The following is a 22,458-nucleotide window of genomic DNA, read 5'->3' on the forward strand; positions in this document are numbered from 1 at the left end:
AGAAAGCACAAGAGAAAAGTGTAAAATATTCTGAACTGAATGATAATGAAAACACACCATATTAAAACTGCAGATTCAGTTGAGGCAATGCTTAAAACTTTCCTGTTTTAAGATGCTGTGTTATGACTATGGTCTGAATGTTTGTGTCCTCCCAACACGTATGTTGAAATGCTAGCCCCCAGTGTGATGGCATTAGGAAGTAGGGCCTTGGGGAGGTGCGGAGGAGGGTGGGACCCTCGTGAATGGGTCTGTATTCCTATCAAAGAGGCTCCCAGAGCTCCCTTGCACAATGTGTCCTGTGAGGACACAGCCACAAGTTGGCAGTCTTCAAGCTGGAAGAGGCCCTTTAACAGAACCAACCGTTCTGGCACCCTGATTGTGGATATCCAGCCTCCCTAACAGTGAGAAGTAAATTTCTATTGTTCATAAGCCATCCAGTCTGTGGTACTTTGTAGCCCAAATGGAACAAAATCATTTTTTCTAAGTTTGAAATAGGATCTAAGCTCCCACCTTTGTTGCTGCTTTTAGTCAGTAAGTCGAGTCCGACTGTTTGTGACCCCATGCACTGTAGTCCGCCAGGCTCCTCTGCTCACGGAATTTCCCAGGCAAGAACACTGGAGTGGGTTGCCATTTCCTTCTCAAGGTATTTTCCTGACTTAGAAGTCAAACCCGAGTCTCTTGCATTGGCAGGCAGATTCTCTACTGCTGAGCCACCAAGGAAGCCACAGGCTCCCATCTTAGAAGCTTAAAGAAACGAACGGTGAAGTAAAACCCTAGTTTAAGCACAAAGAAGGGTACAGTAAAGGTAAGGGAAGAAATAAACAAACCAGAAAATGAAAAAACAACAAAGGAAAAAAAAACAGAAGTGGTTCCCTGGGAAAATTAATAAAAGTGATAAACTCATAAATAAACTGATGCAGTGGGGGTAAGGGGAAGGGACAGAAGGAGAGAGAAAACACAAATCAACAATATCTGTATTAAAAAAGGGAACATCACTCTAGCTCTTATTAACATTGAAAGAATAAGAGAATATCAGAAAGAACTTTGTGATCAGTACATTCAATGACTTAGATTAAATGAATAAATTCCTTGAAAAACACAATTTACCAAAATTAAAGAAAATCAGCAAGAAATGGAAAATCTGAATAGCCTTATATCTATTAAAGAAATTAAATTGGTAATCAAAAACTTTCACAGAAAAAAAAAAAAAAACAACTTTCACAGAGAAGGATGGTTTCACTGGTGTAGTCAATCAAACATTTAAGGAAGAAATAATACCAGCATAACAGAAACTTTTTCAGAAAAGAGAATAAAAATTTCTAACTCATTTTATGACATTACAAGAGAAGAAAACTAAAAGAGTCCTATGAACATAGAAGCAAAAATCCTTAATAAAATGTTAACAAGGGACTTCTCTGGTGGCACAGTGGATAAGAGTCTGCCTGCCAGTGCAGGCGACACGGGCTTTGATCCCTGGTCCAGGAGAATCCCACACACCACGGAGCAACTACGGCCATGCACTGCAGCTCCTGAGCCTGAGCACCTACAGCCTGTGCTTTACAACAAGAGAAGCCACTGCACTAAGAAGCCTGCACACCACAAGGAAGGGTAACCCCTGCTCTTCACAGCTAGAGAAAGCCCACGCACGCAGCAATGGAGACCCAGTGCAGTAACTCATCACATTAACATAAAGAATTGATCTATACACATAAATTGTTCCATAGACTTAACACGATCACAGTGGAACTTCTGGCAAGTTTGTTTGTACAAATTTATCAGGTGATTCCAAAATTTATATGGAAATGCAAAGGACCTAAAATAGCCAAAGCAACTTTGAAAAAACAGAACAAAGTGGAAAGACATATGCTTTCTGTCAAGACGTTACCATAAAGCTACAGTAACGAAGACAGTAGAGTATTGGCACTCAGATAGATGCATGATCGAGAATTCAGAAATAGGTCCGCACATTTAGGTCCACTGATTTTCAACAAAGATGCCAAGACAATCAAATATGAAAAAGATAATATTCCAATGAATTGTATTGAAACAACTAGATAGCCATACCCATGCACAAAAAATGAACCCTGAGCTAGCCTAACACCATATACAGAAACTAACTTGAAATGGATCATAAATCATATAAAAGCTAAAACTACACAACTTCTAGGAGAAAAGAAAAAACCTTAGTGATGTTGGGCTTGGCAATTTCTTAAATACTACATAAGAAGTACAAGCAGTTTTAAAACCGAATAAATTGGATTTTGTCTCATTTAAAAGAACATTTTCTCTTCAAAAGATAATGTTAAGAAAGTTCTAACTTTCTTAGACAGGAAAAAAATATTCACAAAACATACAACAAACAAAGGATCTGTATCTAGAATGTACGTGTTAAATTAATTAAACAAAGAGACCATTAGGCTAAGGTGACTTCAATGCTTCAGGAGGTTCCTAAGCAAAGCAAAACCAAAACCCCCAAGGCCTCAAAGTTAAGAATCAAACCAAAGGACAACCACTCACAAACAGCCAATCAGATTTTCCCAAATAATACACCCACTCAAACTAGAGCCAATCAACTTATTTCCTTCCTTTGCTTCCACCTCTTCTCTGTAAAAGTCCTTCCTCTGACTTCTGTGGGCGGAGCACTCTTAACCACTTTGGGTTTGGCACTGTCAGATTTCAACAGATTTTTGCTCAAATAAACTGTCAAAGACTTAATATGCTTCATTTTATCTTTTAACATGAGGAACTCGAACATCTCCATAATAACACAAACAGCCCACTAAGAAAACGGGCAAAAGATTTAAACAGGCACTTCACCAAAGAGGATATACATGAAAGGATGCTCAGCATCATATATTATCAGGGAAATGCAAATTAAAATCAAAATAAGATGCTGCTCTATACGCACTCAAATGACTAAAATCAAAAAGGCTGTGCATGCCAAGGGTTGGTGGGGTAATTTGAGTTCTAAACTGGAATACCGTTTGGCAGTTCCTTAAAAAGTGAAACATACACTTACAATATGACCCAATCATTTCCCTCATAGAATTTTATCCAAGAAAAACAGAGACATATGTCCACAAAAAGACTTACACCGGAATGTTCATAATAGCTTTATTTGCAATATTCAAAGGCTGGAAACAACCCAAATGTCCATTAACAGGTGAATGAATAGGAAAATAATGGTATATCCATATAATGGAATACTACTCGGCAATAGAAAGGAATGAATGTAGATACATGCAATTAAATGAATGAATATCTAGATAATTACACTGAATTTTTAAAAAAAGACAAAAAGAGTGCATGCTTCATGATTCTATTTATACAAAATTCTAAAAAATGCAAACTGATCTACAGTGACAGAATCAGGTCGCCTGAAGATAGGGGGTGGAAGGAAGAGCGATGGACATGTAGACATGCTTCCTATCTTGCTTAATATCTTGTGGTGATGGTCTCACAGACATAAACATAAGAAACATAAGTCAAAACCTAGCAAACTGCGCAGTTCAACATGTGCCGTTCACTGCATGCCAATTATTCTTCAGTAAAGCTGTGAGTTTAATCTCAAGAGCGCAAGGTTGATTTAACATTTGAAAATCAATTCATGTAATTCATCACATTGACATAAGAAAGGAGAAAACCATATAATCATCTCAATAGAGGCAGAAAACAGAAACAGTTTGTCTTCAGAGAAATAACAAGAAAGCATCCCACAAGTTAAAGTCATGAGCTTCCAGGTGGAAAGGGCCCACGGAGTATAAAGCAGGATGGATGAAAAAACACAGCTCACTCTAAGGCACATTACTGTAAAAGAAATGAGAAAGGAAAAAGAGAATATCCTCAAAGCTTCTAAAGAGAACCAAAAGAGAGTCACATATAAAAGACAAAGAATCAGAATGGATTTGGGGTTTCTCAATAGTGACTGAAAGCTGCAAGATAAGAGAATGGTACTATGCAATTTTAAGTAAATATTCCTTTGCAACCTAAAATAACTCTATCAAGTCAAATTCTCAGTCACATGTATGACAGGAAAATAAAAACACGCTCATCTATTCTAACAAATACATTCCTTCCACCCTTTCTTAAGAATATACTGAATTTATTTTCACTAGAACAAGAGAATACACCCAGAAAGATAAAAATATGGCAATCAGGACAGGAGAGAGAGGCAAGAGAATTCCCAAGACAAGAGCTGTGCACTAGATCTGGAATACAACCATATTCGTTTAGAGAAGAAAGATAGAGGGTACTAATTTTGATTTTTTAAAATTAATTTTAAAAATTAAAAGACTATCTGATTTTAAAAATATATATATGAGATTTAGAGTTCACTCAGAATTTGGAGTTGAACTAATGATAGATGTACAGGAAACTAAGCAAATGAAAACCAAGGCAATTTTTCACTCCGAGTTAAGACAGGAAGTATTTTTTTCAAAAACTCCATGATTCAGCAACAAAGAGTATTTACTCAGTTATACTCGTATTTACATATCCTCTTCCCGTCTCGCTCAGTCCTGTCCGACTCTTTCTGACCCCACGGACTGTACCCCACCAGGTTCCCCTGTCCATGGGATTCTCCAGGCAAGAATACTGGAGTGGGTAGCTGCTCCCTTCTCCAGGGGATCTTCCTGACCCAGGGATCAAGCCCAGCACTCTCGCATTGGACACAGATTCTTCACCATTTGAACCATCAGGAAGCCCAGTATCTCTACATAAGATTGATTTAACGATAAATTGGTGACAAGAGGGAAGGCCAAATGGGAGTATTTGAGGTGATGCAAAAGAATTAAATCTTCTCTTCCATAATAGATAACAAACAAAATTGCTTTTTTAAATAATCAAAGAAATAGCAATATAAAAGTGTTATTTAGGAAACTGTAGATGCCTGACCAAAAAATAACTAAAAACAGCAGATGTGGCTGCCTCTGTGGAACAGGGAAAGGTAAGTCAGGGGCTGCTGTATGTATTTTTTGCTGTCTCCTATTATTTTAAAAGCATGATTTGACTTTTAAAATTACTTACATGTGTTACTTTAATTTTATAAAAGCAAAAATGACCCTCTTTGCAGTCATAACCCTACAGCTTCTATTTCATTAAATTGGTTATAGTCACAAGGACAAGCATGAACAGGTTTGAAAGCAAATATAACTGATCCTTGGCAATGAACTAAGCAGAAGTAGAGAGAAGAGGACTTGGCAGAGAGAGAGGCCGACCAGCCGTGGGGACACTGCATGCCAAGGGTGTTTGGTCACCATGTTTTACAGAAGGAATACAGAGCATGGGTAACATAGCAAGTGATTTAAACTGAGGTCAGTGAAAAGGGCTTCTGCTGTAATGAACACAGATAATAAAGGAGGCTGAAATAAAACAGCCTTAATCCATCCATTATTGCTACCCCGTCCTTTTCCGTGGGTTAGATAGAGAAAACTCTATGAGGAGATCAAGATCATCTTTCCCAGGGTCACTCAGTTTCCCCTGAAATATTAACCCTCTTAAGGGAAATCTGCAAGTGAGGATAAATTAGAGTCCTTTCGAAGGGGAGGTTATCTTATATATTTTTTGGCTAAATCCACAAAATGAGTTAGAAAGGTGACAAAGGAGATAATAAAGCAAAATCTGCCTTTTGCACACGACAGGCCTGATTTCATCTCAGTGATGAGGTTTACTCTATTACTGCTTATCTTCTCCTTTGCATTTTGGGTAAGGACTCAACACTATCCATATAAGCACTACAAGAGGAAAAAAAGCACTCAGGAGTTCAAAACAGCACCTGAGACATCCTATATCCATGCTAAGTAGGATTGTAGCAAATCTCTGAGATTCAAAGTCTATTTTGCCCAGTAAATGAAGCCTCAAGGTTCTGGGTATTTTGAATAGCTAATCATTAGAAGAGTTAGAAAGGCTATATAGAGCCAGCTTTCAACAAATCAACTGATTGCTGATCTCTCTGCTGTGATATTTTGGGCAATGGTCTACAGAAATATTGCCTGGTAAGGGAAATCTGGTTCTTGCCCTTCCCTGGACTCAATCCTGGAGCACCTAGAAAGATCAGATCCACCTCCCTCCCTCGTTTGCCGAGCCCACAGAATCGTGACAGCACTTCTTGATAGGGAATTGTCAGATCTGCTTTGCAGCTAAAACTAGAAAACTAAGCAGAGTAGAATGAGGCTTTGACCAAGGACAGAGCCATTATATGATTTAGTAATAGTTTTCTACACGTATATTCAGCTAGGAGGGACATTTTGGAGCTCCTCTAACCTATGCAAATCAACTCAAAACAAGTATTCCCTTTTCTGCTTTTTTCAGAAGCCAGTAGGCTACCTTCTTCTTTGGTGTCAGTAACCACAGACTATGACTCAGGTCCAGTCATGTGCATGCCTGGTTGGTTGAGTTTCATAAAGAATTACTCCTAGAGGGTTAGAGGGAGGCCCAAGAGGGAAGGGATATATATACATGTAGTTGATTCATTCTGCTGTACAGCAGAAACTAACACAACATTGTAAAGCGATTATATGCCAACAAAAATTACATGGAAAAAAAAAAGAATTGCTCTCTATTGCATGACGACCTCTTTATTATCTGGGCCCCAACCGTGGCCATTAGCCAGGCCCTGAGCTTGTCACAAGCCTGTCAATACTGCTTTTTTCAACTTTTTATTTTATATTGGAGTATGAAAGTGAAAGTGAAGTCACTCAGTCGTGTCCGACTCTTTGCGAACCGTGGACTGTAACCCACCAAGCTCCTCCGTCCATGGGATTCTCCAGGCAAGAATACTAGAGTGGGTTGCCATTTCCTTCTCCAGGGGATCTCCCTAACCCAGGGACTGAACCCAGGTCTCCCACATTGCAGGCAGACGCTTTAACCTCTGCGCCATATAGGAGTATAGCCAATTAATAATGTTGTGATAGCCTCAGGTGGACAGCAAAGGAATTCAGCCATGCATGTTGTCAATACTGTTTTTTGATGGGACTGAACTGTTCATTTTAGATGGTAAACCCTGATTTTTTTTTTTTAACCATCATTGTTTGAACACAAAAGAAGCCTGTGATACTCACCCTCCTGTCTTACTTCAGATCACCTAATTCTGCACATTGAGGACAGAGATGAGCAACAGAAGTGACCTGCATTTACACTATTTTACAATCATTCCATTCACCTCATATACCCTGGATGTCCTCCTTCATCTTACTTTTCACTTCCTCCACAATCCCTGCCTTCCCAGCAATGATGTTGAGCTTCGTTACATAATGGGGAAGACTGCTGAGTTACTGGGTGTTTTTTTTTTTAATTTTTTTTAAACTGGAATCCACAGCTCCTCAAGCCCTGTTAAGTTAGGGGCCCCAGAGGTACCTCGGTGTCAGAGTTGTTGCCGTTTAGAGCCTCCATGTTTGGGTCCCTCCAGTCTTCTGAGAGTGAAGGGATGTAATTGTCTGTCAGAGCATCCCAAACCCTGGAAACAAAGAGAAGCTCTCATTAGCGCACATCTGTGGCCTGGCCCCGCCTGGAGGAAGGAAGAGCTAGGCCGGGGGAGGAGAGAGGCTTCTGTGCGTGCCAGGCTGAGATCATCTGCCTTCCAGCATGTAGGAGTGAAGCAGCTTAAAAACTGAATTTCAGGCACTACCAGGAGAGAAGGAGCCAAGGGAATGGACCCTAGCCAGGAACTTCAGGGCCAAAAAAAAAAAAGGAGGAATTTCTCATCATTGAGATACCAATGGTAGCGTCTACAATTAAAACACCACTGGCAATAAAGAAACTACTCCAGAACTAAATCTGCCCCTCAACCAAATGGCTCCTGTCCCATGAATCTAAGAAATGTCCATGTTTCCTTTCTTATGGGCAGAGAAGAATGAGAGGAAGAGGAAGGAAAAGAGAGACAGACTGATCTGGGCAGATTTTCTGGCTGAATCTCATTAAGAACAAGGTCATCGTCTGGTTTATTGATACAGCTGACCCTTGAACAACACGAGTTTAAACTGTGAGCATCCACTTACATGTGGATATTTTTCCAAGGAATATTGTAGTACCAATATTTTCATCTCACAGATCTTTATATTAACTAAAAAGTACAGGGGAAAGTTTGTGTTAGTTTAGAGATCACAATATGTGGAATCAAAAGAACTAGGGTTTGAGTCCTGATTCTCTTCAAACTATTTCAGCTTCCTGCCCTTGTCATTTATCAGTTCCTTTGTTTTTGAGGCATAAATAGCAGAAAAATGCACTTCGTAAGGGGTAAGCACCCCTAATCCCCCTTGTTGTTCAAGGGTTAACTGTATTTCAGTTTCAGATGCCTACAATCCAGTCCGGAATTAACTCCTTGACCCCTAATGGAGGTAAGGGGATGATGCCAATGTTATTAAGCTTCTTATTACCCAAAATGTTCTGGGGATCCCAGGGTGGCACAACCCTGTCCTCTAGGAATGCAGAGTTTAAGGTGCCCTGTCTCCATCACAGAGACTCTAAGGAAAATATATGAAAGGAATATGAAACACACCAGTGCCTACTCAATTAGTTTTTAGTGGGGGGAGATGGGGTCCCCTTTATTATATTTTTAAAAAAATTTTCTGATAGGTACATTATAAAAAAGGATATTCCACAATTCTTTTTGTTTAGCTCACAATTTCAGAAAGGTTTTCTTGGGGAAAAAAGTGGGAAGGGGATTGGGGAAAATCCTGAAGTCACAAACTTTCACACACAGGAAAATAAATAAATCAGTTAACAGCAAGAGTTCATGTAAATCAGTAAACCAAGCTCCTAAAACAACGCTCTCCATGGAAGTCAGCAGCACTTGAGTTAATATGAAGTAATGAAATAATGAGGGCTCGATGCAATCTCCTTCAGATGCCTGTGCACATCAAACAGGACTGATACCTGTGAAACAAGTGCAAGAAGGGATATTTTATTTAGCTATACAAATATAAGGAAATAGCCATTTAAAAACAAGCAAATATGTACACAAATGGATCAAATCAAAACATGACAAAGTATGGTTTAAGATGCTGAAAAGATAAGTGTACATTATATATATATAGCAAGTATATAGATATATATACAAGTAGATATGTGTGTGTGTGTGTGTGTATATATATATATATGTCAGAGCACAGACACTTGAAATCAGATACATAAAATGAGGGAGGGGAGTGTTCTTAACATATATAGAATATGGAATGTATAATATACAAGTATATAAACAGGGAGATTTTCCTAGTGTACAATGCACACAATTTGGTGATGAAACAAAAGCAATCAAGAAAACACAACTTAATGGCACTGCTTTGGCTCTCCACCGATTCATTTTTTCCCCTACAATTATAAGGAAGCACTTCCACAGAGCTCATCAAGTGTTCATTAGACATTCATTCAGCAGGACTGAGCGTCTACATCTTAAACATGGGTGACAGTCCAGCCTCCATCAAGCACTATTAGAGCGTCAGTAATCCAGCCTAATTCTAAATCCAAGTCTTGTTAGCACTCGAACGCCAAGGAGCAAACACGATTTGCTGCCTTCAAGACAAACATCCCAGCACTACACCCACCAGGAAGATCAACAGACAAACCCTCCGAGCATCACGGCGTTACACTCAGAATGAACGGCATGCATGCAGGCACTGACCTTGAAGTCTGACCCTGCAGCAAGTGCCTGGAAAACTGTTTCAGCAAAGCCCAAAACAGGCAGGAGCCTTCTGTGCCTCTCCTAGATAGGGTGGAAGCTGGGACCTTGAATGGGGGACTACACACTTTCCAATGACCTTGAAACTGTTTACATCTTTAAAGTGACACATGAAGATGCTCTAAAATCATTTAGGGCAGCAACTTTTCTCACCTGAGCCTTCACTGACAGACCCTGGATTTCATCTAGTTCCAGATTTTTAGTGACAATCCCCTAAACCTTTATCTCCTTGGGATTTCAAGGCATCCTTGTTCTCTTTCAAGTTTTCTCCTTCCTTTCTCACAGACATATTTTTTATCCTTTGAGGTTATAAGCAACCTTTAATAGAATGACTCATTGTCATCATTTGCACGCCTTCCCATATTCATTCAGTGCTTGTTTAACAATAATTACCATAGCAGCCAACCTTACTGAGCAATTACTAAACACAAGCCAGGTACTATCCTAAACTCTCTATGTGGATCAATTCACTCATTCCTCACAGTAACACTGTAAAGCAGATGCAGAGGAAAAAAACACTGAAACACAGAGAAGTTAATTAATCAAAATTCACACAGTAATAACAGAGGTAGGATATGAACCCAGGCAATACAGTTATTACAGCCTATATTCCTACCCACTTGACTATTCCAATTCTTTATAAATTTTATGATTCTCGTGAGCATCAGAACATATGCCAAGTTAAAAATCACAACCGAGAACAGCAGGGCAGCAGCCGCCTCTGTGTGAAAGGTCTATAACTGCATTATTCTGGACATGGTGCTTTCATCAATCTGTGAAAGGAGAACTGGCAAGGTCAGCAGGGGTACACGCCTGCTTTCTGTTTAGATCTCCAGCCCAGGGAAGGTTAAATGGAAGGCAAAGGCAGGCACACTGGCAGGCACGCAGCCCCGGGAACCAAGAGAGGCCTGGGAGGGGAAAACACAAAGCTTTCTGGAGGGAGAGAATGGGTTAGACTTTTGTCCCCAGAGAGGTTGTCCATCCTATCCTAAGCAGGATCCTTGGGAAGAGATGTATTCCCTGTCAGAAGTACCCTGGGTGGACTGTAAAATTCCACTTCCTGAGAGGAATCCTCCTATTTACTCTTATCTTAGGGAAAGGAGACTTTGAAAGCTATCCACTATTATCTTTCATCAAAAAAACTCAGATTAAACAAGTTCCTGCAATTCTCGGTATTATGCTGTCATGACACCTGAAATCCAGTTTGTTCCCTCATGCATGCTCAGTTGCTTCAGTCGTGTCCGACTCTTTGCAACCCATGGACTGTAGCCTATCAGGCTCCCACGTCTTGGAATTCTCCAAGCAAGAATACGGAAGTGGATTGCCATTTCCTACTACAGGGGATCTTCCCGACCCAGGGATTGAATTCGACTCTCTTATGTCTCCTGAATTGGCAGACAGGCTCTTTACCACTATGCCACCTTTCCTCAGTCCCTATAATAATAGAAATGCCTTTTCAAGTGCATATTTTATATCTTGGGCTTACATGGTTGCAGGAGACTTGGGTTCGATCCCTGGGTAGGGAAGATTCCCTGGAGAAGGAAATGGTAACCTGCTCCAGTATTCTTGCCTGGGAATGCCATGGACAGAGAAGCCTGGAGGGCTACAGTCCATGGGGTGGCAAAAGAGTAGGACAGAACTTAATGACTGAGCACACACATATACCTGTAGAAATGACAAAACTGTCTTTTACCGTGGAGGGCTAGGGATTGGAAAAAGATGCTAGCAGAGGATGAGCAAAGCGAATAGAATTTATTGGACAAGTGAAAGTGAAGGTCACTCAGTCGTGTCCAGCTGTTTGCAACCCCATGGACTATACAGTCCATGGAATTCTCCAGGCCAGAATACTGGAGTGGGTAGCCTTTTCTGACTCCAGGGGATCTTCCCAAGCCAGAGATTGAACCTAGGTCTCTCTCACTGCAGACGGATTCTTTACCAGCTGAGCCACAAGAGAAGTTGGACAAGACGTGCACACTAAAATCTGGGTCTGGAACTGGCAACATAGCCATCAAGGCTACCTCAATCCTGCTGCACATACACACACCCATATACATATTCCTGACCCGATGGTAGACAGGGTAAGGTGCTCATTAGAATTCCAGCTTGGTAACATCTCTTAGGCTGTACTGCCTTCATCCATTGTTTTATCGGTTTCAAGTCAGGCCAATATCCACACTTAGATGTGTGTTAACATGAGTACACCTTTGCTGTTAACGCTTATGAATTACGAATTATTAACACACCAATGACCTTGAACAACTTTTTAGATTCTTTCAAATGCTTCAAAAGAATCCACACTATGTCTGCCTTCCATATGGGGAAACAGAACCTCTGAGAAGAGAACTAACTTTCCTAAAAACCACAGCTATCTGTCGACTTTCCCTATCTGATTATTTAGGATTTACTTGTCTTCAAGTTAAAGCATGGCTGACTACAATCTGTTTACTTATCATGGGAACTTGATTTTTAACATGACCCCCTGGTGGCTCAGACGGTAAAGCATCTGCCTGCAATGCGGGAGACCCGGATTCGATTCTTGGATCAGGAAGATCCCCTGGAAAAGGAAATGGCAATCCACTCCAGCACTCTTGCCTGGAAAATCCCATGGATGGAGGGGCCTGATAGGCTACAGTCCATGGGGTCGCAAAGAGTCGGACACGACTGAGCGACTTCACTTTCACTTCACTTTTAACTCAGTAATTCTATTGGAGGAACAGGAAACTCAGTGTTCTTATATATTTGGCCCCTCTGTCACTAGGGGCCTTGTAAGAGGACAGACAGGGAAATCCAGAAAAGTAGGAAGTGGGGTGAAGGCTGACCATTCCCACTCGGTAGGCCTCCAGGTTGGATCTCTTATGACAAAGAAAGGGTGAGTCTACATATGCAGAGAAGAGATTCTGGAGTATTTTCTAAATTTAAAAAAGTGAAAATACATTTTCATACAGATTGACTCTCTTTTAATGACTTCCATGCCCTGACAAGGCAGAGATAAGTTGATATCTCAGCCAATTCTCTTTGAGCCAAATAGTTACAAATGAAAACTTTGGGATTTCCCTGCCCATCCAGTGGTTAAGACTCTGTGCATCCAATGCAGGTGGTCCAGTTTTGATTCTTAGTCGAGGAAATAAAATCCCACCTGCCACATGGCAGGGCTAAGAACAAGAAAAGAAAAAAAACCAAAACTTCAAAGGGAATCACTCCCCCTGCTTTCTGATTTGTGCTATCTTTCAGGAGGAGCCTGGTGGGCTACATTCCATGGGGTCGCAAAGAGTTGGACACCACTGAGCGACTTCACTCACTCACTCACTCAGATTACTTTGGCTAAGAATTTCATTGTTTTTGTTTGAAGCTTCCATTATGTAGTTCTAACCCATCCAAAAGACTTGCAATTCATTGGCAGATGAAACCTCTAACTACCAAATCCTACCAAGTTTATTAGAACAAGAAGGCTGGGCTTAGGAGACTATTAACCAGGTTGGATATTAAATTATCTTTTTCTTTTACCCCATCATAATATTACAGTTGAAGTAGCTGGATGGGTGTCTATAAAACAAACTGTATAATTTGATTCAAATTTTTTCTTTTTTTTTTTTTGATTCAAATTTTTAAGCAGTAAAGCTTTAGATATGTATGAAACACACGCTGAATGCCCAGAGAGCACAGTATTACAATTTCTCTCCCCAGATTCTTCCCACCACACTATCCCCACATCATATTTTACCTCTAAAGAATTATTCAGCTTTCAGTCATTTAGCTGAGCAGTCAATGAAGGAGGCAAGTCAGAGAAATCAGGATAAGGCCAATAATCCCATGTGATGGTAATTCACACTGAGTGGCCTCTGCTAATGTGCTAGAAAAGGGTAAGAACCTGGTTGTTGAACCTCTGTCCTTAATGAGGCAGAGGGGGGTTTAGACAAGGAGACATGATCTATTGGAAGCAAAGGAATTTTCAGAGCACAGCCTGGGTGAGGTGAGAAATGAGGTTCTTAGCCAGTCCTTAGCCCTGCTGCATCAAAACTGAGCTCCAAGGTTCCAAAGATGAGCACCATCACAGTCAACTAGACTTAAGCGATGAGCCCAAGTTCACACAGGGAGTGAGAATGTAAAAATGGCAGTTCATAGTGTTTCTAGTCCATCGCGCACTGCAGTGAACTATGGTCAAAAAAGCTCTGTATTATAATAAAGCCCCAGAACCATTCTTTTATGACCTCGAGGAGTTGAGCAAATTGTAACAGGCTCCGAATCTAAAAAATCAGTTTGAAACTTAAAATTGAATTGAAACACGAAGCCCACAGTCACAGTATTGGTCACCAGAGTGAAATGTCCTTTGTGATCGTACCTTCAGGCTAGCATTAATTAAAAAGAAAAGGAAATGCATTACATGTACCTATGAGGCTAGCTATTATTGCTCATCCAGGTCATTCAATATTCACTCAAAAAACATGATTTGATCACTTACTACATACCACGCACTGTGTCAGATACTGGAGACAGAATAGCGAGTAAGGCAGACAGACAGCCCTAATATTCACAGAGATACAATCTCAGTAGTTTTCCAATAAGCAACTATCTGCCAAATATAATCAGGTTCAATCTTGTAGTGCAGAGGTTCCCAGTCTTTTTGGCACCAGGGACCAATTTTGTACAAGACAATTTCTCCACAGACCGAGAGTAGGGAGGATGGTTTGGGGATGACAAACGCATTTCATTTACTGTGTACTTTATCTCCAATCTAATGCCACCGCTGACCTGACAAGAGGTACCAGTCCACAGCCTGTAGGATGGGGACCCCTGCTGTAGAAGGGGTCTTCTTCCCCCACTTACTTATGGGCAACTTTTCCCCCCAAGTACATAAAAAAGAGAAACCCAAAGTGCAGTTGCTCTTTTGGCTGAAACTTCCACTACCAACTACTCGACATTTCCTGTGTGATCCCTAAAGAATAGTTGATGCATATTTATCCCTATGGGGAATTTATGCCTATTTTTACTAAATACCCCAAATTCATACAACAAACACCCTCTTCTCTTTCTAGTTCCTCCTTGAACAGCACTTTTCTCAAATCTCTGTTCCTGACTTCTGTTAACACCCTGCTAAGTCACTTCAGTCGTGTCCAACTCTGTGTGACTCCATAGACGGCAGCCCACCAGGCTCCCCCACCCCTGGGATTCTCCAGGCAAGAACACTGGAGTGGGTTGCCATTTCCTTCTCCAATGCACCAAAGTGAAAAGTGAAAGTGAGGTCGCTCAGTCGTGTCCAACTCTTAGCGACCCCATGGACTGCAGCCCACCAGGCTCCTCCGTCCATGGGATTTTCCAGGCTAGAGTACTGGAGTGGGGTGCCATTGCCTTCTCCGGTTAAGACCCTGGAATGTGACTATTAAGTGACACAGGGAATACTCAAAAGCCACTTCACCTGCTTATCATCTTTACTTTGTCCAGGGTAATTCCCCAATCTCTTGGTTCAATGTTCATGCTTTCTTATTTGGACTTAACTTTTGCAGATTATCTTTCCAGTCCTGAGGGGGTGTAAACAACTTGGAGATTTTCACAGTTCTGGTGTTTTGTAAAGCAAATTGTTTCAACAACATAGTTCCTCTTAGTTCATTTTTTTTTCTTGCCCTTATCTCTAATATCTGGATGGATTATTACGATATAAAGAAAGCTGAAAATAGACAGACCCCCAAATTTCCCATGCTCCTGAATTTTGATTTTGTATCTAAGGAAATCTCTTTCCTAAAAATACTTTATTCCTTTGTGGTTTCAACTTAAGAAAACTCTACAGGTGACTGTAAAGGGATATAAGGGAACAAGGTCAGCAGTTACCAGGGTGTGGTCTCACTGATACAAAAATATAAGTAGTATGCCATAAACCCACGGACAGAAACTCGTTCTATGTCAGGGAGCCCCAGACCCCAGGGCTCTAATCTGAGACAACAGAGAACAACTGAGACGCCTTACTCCTCATCCTGCAGGGTCTCCTCCTCCTCTTGAATCTGGAACTGGTTCTTCACAGGAGCTAGGTTCTCTGTCTTGGCGTTGTAGTTCCGAAAGCAGACGTTGAGCTTCTCATCAAATTCATTCACCAGGTCCTCCATGGACTTGAAGCTGATGATTTCAGAAGAAAAATTCTCCAGCTCAGATAGGGAGGGGTCCTCGAGATGGTGGGGAGACGAGCCATAGAAACACCGGGGCTTCTCCTCAGGGTCTTCCGAGCAGCAGGGCCGAAGGTCCTCAAATTCTTCATCCAAACTCACCAGTGGGGCCTCCATCCTTGCACAGCAATCAGAAAACTGCAACGTTCAGGATTCGTTTATCTGGAAGAAATAGACACGGTAATGTGAGTTTGGACTGGGCTTTTATGCCAGCTCTGTTGAGGAGCCACAATCACTTATTACATAATCACTCATTACTCTCAGCCCCTAAAAACAAAGATCCTGCTTTACTGGCTCCATTGTCTGTGCTTCCTCACTATTATACCCTTAACGAGTGCGAATGTCATTATCAGTGTGAATAATGCTAACTTAATAAGCATGCATTTTGGAGACACACCTGCTTTCCATTCCCTGCCCCCGGAAACAAAGCCTAACTTTAACAAAGGTTAAGGATGCAACCCACCTAGACCAGCCTGCCTAGGTGTGCATCTGCTCACGCCTCAGCTCCTGCCCAGCTGTAATCGTACAAGTAATTTAACTTCTCTCTGCTCCTCTTTTATTCTCCTTAAGACAGAAATAATAGCAGGACCTACCTCAAAGGGCTGTCCTAAAGGTTAAAGGAGTAAACACAGGTAAGTGCCTAGAACAGTGCCTGGGAGATAATAAACATCGATGTTGTTCAATTTATGTTCTTTGTATTATGATGGTGATGATTAACATGGGTCTACATCCTTAACCATGTGCTCTCAAAACTGGAGGTTTGTGGGACTTCCCTGATGGTCCAGTGGCTAAGACTACATGCACTCCCAAGGCAGGAGGCCGTGGTTTGATCCCTGGTCAGGGAACTAGATCCCACATGCCAAAACTAAGAGTCTGCGTGCTGCAACTAAGACCCGGCACAGCCAAATAAGCAATTTTTTTTAATTTTAATAAATATTGAAAAGGAACTTCCCTGGTGGCCCAGTAGGTTGAGACTCCACACTTCCAACGCAGGGGGAACGGGTCTGATTCCTGGTCAGGGAACTAAGATTCCACACGTGGTACAGGACAGCCAAAACAAATAAATAACCTGGAAGTTTTCCATTACTTATTTGGTGGCAAAACCTGCCATGACCTAAACTCATGTGGCAACTAAACCTGATCTACATGCTTACAGAGCTGTTTATGGTTTTAATGTATCCCATTTAGTGTGTTTTGCTGCAGAAATTTTAATTTTTTTTTTAAATTATAGAGATGGCTGCCCATCCCCAGCCCCCAAGGGATGATATGCAGAATATGCACTCTATTACTGCATTCCAAAACCTGAGATCATCTCAATTCTGAAACATGCCTGGCCCCAGGGGTTTTGGACAGGGCTTCATGGACCTGGGTAGTACTACTCTCATCAATAAACGGTGGACTAATAGAGCACTAATACAGACTTTCATACAAGTACCTGAGTTTTCTCCAGACACACAGCTTACGTCTGGAACTAGAAGAGTGGATTAGTGACCTGTAAGAGAGAGACCCAACTACCCGTGTCCTCCAAAGCCAGACTCCACAGCCACCTGGGGCACCACACCCCAGAAGGCTGTACATTCAGGCCTCCCTTTATTTCCCAATAGCTCCGGGCCTTCAGCTGTGATTTATCCATCCGTATGTATACAACCAAGCCCTTCCCCAATTTTAATTTAAATTCCTCGAGGACATGAACATCCTCTGGATACCCTCCACGATTTCTAGCACACACGGCCTGCGGCAAGGTAATCAATCAATGTGTGCTCACTGACAAATGATCTTCCGTCCCCCTCACAGAGTTTTCATTTTCCACTGCAGGCTGCACAAGCTTATTGTCTATCATGCCCTTCTCTACCTACTCCGTTTCCTTCCCTGGAACACAGCAAGGCAACCAAACTTCTATCTCTTATCTGTGTGGTGACGGATCCAGTCAGATGCTTAAACTGGAACCACTACCCAAGGAGAAGCAAACAGAGAGCAAAAACATCCTCCACCCCTACCTTTAAAACTAAAATTCTACATAAGCAGGGCAGATGGCATGCCAGGTGAGGACCTGGACAGTTCTTCCTGGGATTTTACTGGGATTGAGTCAGTTACCACCACATCTCAACAAAACACATTCTGAGTATTTATGGTTTGCAAAGGCAATGTGATTAAGACCTCAAAATACAAAAAGCTACAAAAGCAGTATGACAGCTTAGAAAGAACACAGGTCAAGAGTCAACAGACCTGCCAATGTCTGACTGAGTAAGAAGTACTGTGGGTCTTGATTTCCTCAACTGTTAAAAAGAAAGTGTTGGTATAGAGCTAATACTTTTGGAAGTCACTTTTAATAAGATATTAACATAATTAATAATTTAACTGTATATTTGAATATTATAGTTATATCCAAAATATTACCATTTAAATATCTAATCCAAATTTTTAAATATTAATGAGACATTTGACACTATTTTTTCATACTAAGTCTTCAAAATATACTGTGTATTTTACATTCACACTGTGTCTCCATTTGGACCAGTCAAATTGCAAGTGTCCAACAGCCACGTATGGCTAGTGGCTACCATATCGGACACCCCAACTATTAAGTAATACACAACTAGTTGCCAGTCAGAGGTTCCTCACCTATGGTCAACAGACTCCTGAGGGTTCTTTGAATATACCACACTTCATTTTTTGCATTTAAAAGCATACTTCAGGGAATTCTCTGGTGGTCCAGTGGTTAAGACGGTGAGTTTCCACTACGGGGGGCACAGGTTTGATCCCTGGTTGGGGCACTAAGATTCCACATGCTTCTCAATGTGGCCAAAAAAAAAAAGAAGAGAGATAAAATCATATTCTGAGAAAGATCCCAAAGCACTCCTCTACATTGCTAAAGTGGCTCATCGCACAAAAAAGATTAGGAATCCCTGAGTGCCAAAAGAGTGAGTTTAGAAAAGATCACTCAGCGTGACAGAAATTAGGGAAAGGTTTACAGACGAGAGATTTGTGTTGAGAGAGCCCCAGGTTCCCATCCTGGTCCTATCACTTCCCAGCTTTGAGACTCTGGGCAAATTATAAACCTCTTTGACTTCATTTCCTCATCTGTAAAATGGGGTTTACAATAGTACTTATATTGGAGGTTGCTTTGTGCAATAAATGAGACAATCTTTGAAGTGTTACTCACAATGTACGGAATACATGAAGTGTCCAAAAATGTCAACAATATTAGGAAAGCAAAGATAGTTACATGAAAATGTGAGATGACAGTGCTTCAAGTAAAATAAAAACTACCCTTGCCAAGATATTCCCTGTGTGATGCTTCAGAATGCTTATCAAAAGAGAGAACTATCGCTGAATGAATGTTATCATGCTTTTTACTAAGGCACTCCTGCTATTTTCAATTCATGTGGTCAAAGCTTCTCAGATCACTGGTTCCATTTCAGCAAGACATGAAAGCTAACCAGCTTGTATTCCAAATATTCACACTTTCTTTAAATCTGTACTCTTCCTGGAGGGGACAAGGGAGCTGGCATGAGAAGGTATACCAAGGAGGATGCTGATTGCAAACAACAGAATCTATCCCATCAACCAGTAACAAGAGGGCAATCCAATCAGAATCTAAGACTACAATTGAGTTTTGAGTGACAGCAACAAGCAAGATTGTTCTAAAAGCACCTGTCCTCAGCACAGGCTCTAGAGAAAATGGATTCACCTAGAAGATTATAAAAGAAGAAATGGATATCACCACTCACTCTGGAGTTCAGAAACATGATCACTGGAAAACTCTCAATATAGCCTTATTTCTTTTCATCAACTCATTTGCTCCCCAAGCGCCAAGAAGGTCTGCATGATTGACCAGCTGCGGATGAAGCTAAAATTGAAAGCACTTGACACCCAAACTGAGCCCAGATTTTGTAGAAAGAGCCCAGGCTGTGGCAGAGGAGGTGAGAGGCAAGCATCTGGCCCACCTCAGCTTCAAGGAGGGCTCCCTGAATTGGGGCTGGCCATCCTTCTTAAACGGTGCCCCTTCTCTCCTCCTTTTCCTCTTCTCTCTTAGTGGAGTGCCTCTGCCCCCAAATAAGATGTCCTACTCTTGTATCTTGGCAAGCTCATGCCTGTCTTCAGTCACAGCTCATTTCAGAAGCTTCCTTCCCTTAAAGCTGGGGTGAATTCAATTGAGCATTTATCCTCCTCCTCTGTACTTCCAAAATCAACTTGAAGAAACATAAAAATGAAGAATGGCAGAAAAAAAGGACTCATAGGAGGGTGGTCTTGTCTTTTTCTCTTTATCATAGAACGAGAGTGCAGGACTACAGTTTGCTTATGTCCTATTCCGTTTATTTAGGCTCCCAAGAGATGGTGTAATTTGGAAAAGAAAGGACCGCGGGGAGCTTAAGAGAGACCCAGTAGGAAACAAGCCTCTCGTGCAGCACAATGATACACGGTGGCCGCAGCTCAGGCTGCGGGTACCGGTTTCCCAGTGCCTGCTCTGCTGAGCTGAGCAGCAAAGAATTCACCATGCCTCCCCCTGCCGGGCCTCTGCATCTCCACACAGGCCCCACTCCAGCTCCCCTTCTTCCCACTACTTGCCCCAGAGATCAAATGATCCTATGTGCCCACCGCCCTCCAAACCGTCCCCGAAGCTGATGGTCCACTGACCCACCTTCGGTTTCCCCACTGCTGCTCAGCAAAAACCAGTGCCAAGCCGCACCTTTCGACAGAGAGTATTTGACCGCATAGAAGTCAGCAGCCTCTTTGTAGTTCTGCTCCCCCCTTCTCCCTCCTGCTGCTCCATCCACCCTCATCCCACATCCCCTCCCCCAGGCTGCCGGGGTAAAGAAAGGCCCCTCCAAGCAGCACAAAGCCTGGTGCTCCGAGAAAGCCGGGCTCACCCCGCACAGGCCGCACACATACTCCACGGCCACGGCCCTTTCGGCCCAACCAGACCCGGACGCGGGGGACGAATGGGGGGTCAGGAGGTGGTGTCGCGGCGAGGAGGGAAGGGACGGGCAAGACAGGAGAAGAGAGGGCGTTGATAGGCCCCTGGGGGGCTCTGTCGGATGCGCCCCCAGCCCCCAGAGGCCCTGGGCCCACAGGAGCGCAGTGCGCCCCCACCAGCATCACACTCGTCCTTTCTCCGACCTGTTCGTAGTAAAACAATCGCTCCGCCAGCGTCTGCGGCAGCTGCCAGTGGTTCTGACACTGCAGGAATGCACGGTCCTGGGGAAAGGCTCGGCATCCCAGGGAGGGGCGCGGGCGGGCTGAGGGCCAGGTTCTTACAGGCATGAAAGATGCTGGGGCGTGTAAGGGAGCCGGAACAGATGACAGTCCTGGGAGGAGGTACTGACCCACTGCTCCAGCACCACCCGGCAGCGTCCCCTGCCTCCCCCAGCCCCAAACCAGGCAGCCTCCAGCCACACACACACACACGCGCGAGCGCCCCTGGCTGGCGGGCCGCGGCTCTGAGGATGCTCAAAATGCGGGTCTTCCCGAATCCCACGGCCCCGGGCACGGCAGCCCACCGTGCTCTCCCGCGAAGGGCTGGGCAGGAGGGCGATGGCCCTCGGACTCTCCCTTTACGATTCCAGGATGGGACAGGATGGGGTGCAGAGACTCGGTGCCCCCAGCCCTGCCCACCGGAGCATCCCAAGTCGCGCGGGGCCTCCTTCAACAACCCGGTCCACCCCCCACCCACGGCAGTGGGTCGGTCCGGACTAAAGGTCGCCCCCCGCGACGGCACCTGTGCGGGTCCTGGCAGAGGCAGGCGGATCGCGGGGCTCAGCTGGACACCCCCATCCAAGGGCCGCGGCGAGCGGCCGGAGCGCAGCGGCAGCGGCAGCGGCGAGCCAGAGAGCGCTCCCCTCGCAGCTCCGCCGGCGCCCTGCTCTCGGCTCCCCTCCTCCACTCCGCCCCCTCTGCCCCCTCCCCGCGCTCGTGCCCGGGCTCCGGGGAGGGGGTAGGGTGGCGCGCGCCGGGCACCCGCACAGCGGGCACGCTCAGGACCCGGACGTCATCTTCTCGTTAACATTCCTTGCTTTTCCTTGGTGCCTGTGGCTTGCCTTTATGAATATTTATGACTACTATTTCTCTTTCCTCCCCCTACCCTTCAGCGCTGGCCTTTCTGCTTCGCTCATGAATATTCAGAAGCTCAAGATGCGAACTTGCAGTAACTCCCAGTGTAGGTTTCTCACTGGGAGGGCCGGGCACTGTAGCTTCACCATGAAAGCGTAGGCGGGTGGCCGAATGGATGGGCGGGGTGCGCAGGCGGATGCCCGCAGTCACACTCAAAGACCTCCCTGGACTTTCTGGACTCCCCGTTTTATTCTGCTGGGGACTGGCGTGAGCAAGCGGAGGCATGCCTACAACCCACTCGAGGTTTCAAAAGTAATAAACGCTTTTAGCACCCAAAGATGCAGGGTAGGGGCTGGCTTCAGGCCAAGAAAGCTGCAAACATTTCCACTATCCATCTGCAGGACTTTTTCATGGGTCCCACACAGAAACTCGGTACCAGTTAAACATTAACTCCTCAGTCCTCTGCAGCCCCTGGTAACCACCATTTTACTTTCTGTCTCAATGAATTTGGCTATTCTAAGTACCTCTTGTCAGTGGAATCATTTGTCCTTTTGTGTCTGTCTTATTTTCCTTAGCATAAGG

The 22,458-nt window shown here is 43.3% G+C and overlaps 1 protein-coding gene across 8 annotated transcripts in view; it reads right to left on the reverse strand.

Annotated features, from left to right (window-relative positions):
* The window catches only part of FEZ1 (fasciculation and elongation protein zeta 1), a 42,890-nt gene extending 20,881 nt beyond the window's left edge, over window positions 1-22,009 (reverse strand). The window contains exons 1-4 of one of the 8 annotated variants that reach the window (XM_059882849.1): window positions 21,327-21,400; window positions 18,448-18,614; window positions 15,632-15,987; window positions 7,354-7,453 (exon numbers count right to left, since the gene is read on the reverse strand). In XM_059882849.1, the coding sequence (XP_059738832.1) occupies window positions 7,354-7,453; window positions 15,632-15,942 (411 nt within the window). In that variant the 5' untranslated portion in view covers window positions 15,943-15,987; window positions 18,448-18,614; window positions 21,327-21,400. Of the gene's footprint in view, window positions 1-7,353; window positions 7,454-15,631; window positions 15,988-18,447; window positions 18,615-20,467; window positions 20,573-20,946; window positions 21,401-21,544; window positions 21,725-21,907 lie in introns of those variants that run through there. The other 7 variants (XM_024987066.2, XM_059882850.1, NM_001024522.2 and 4 more) reach the window with 7 other exon arrangements.
* Window positions 22,010-22,458: the final 449 nt, after the last annotated feature.

This window comes from Bos taurus, chromosome 29 (genome assembly GCF_002263795.3).
Source record: "Bos taurus isolate L1 Dominette 01449 registration number 42190680 breed Hereford chromosome 29, ARS-UCD2.0, whole genome shotgun sequence".
In the NCBI taxonomy this organism is placed as follows: Eukaryota; Metazoa; Chordata; class Mammalia; order Artiodactyla; family Bovidae; genus Bos; species Bos taurus.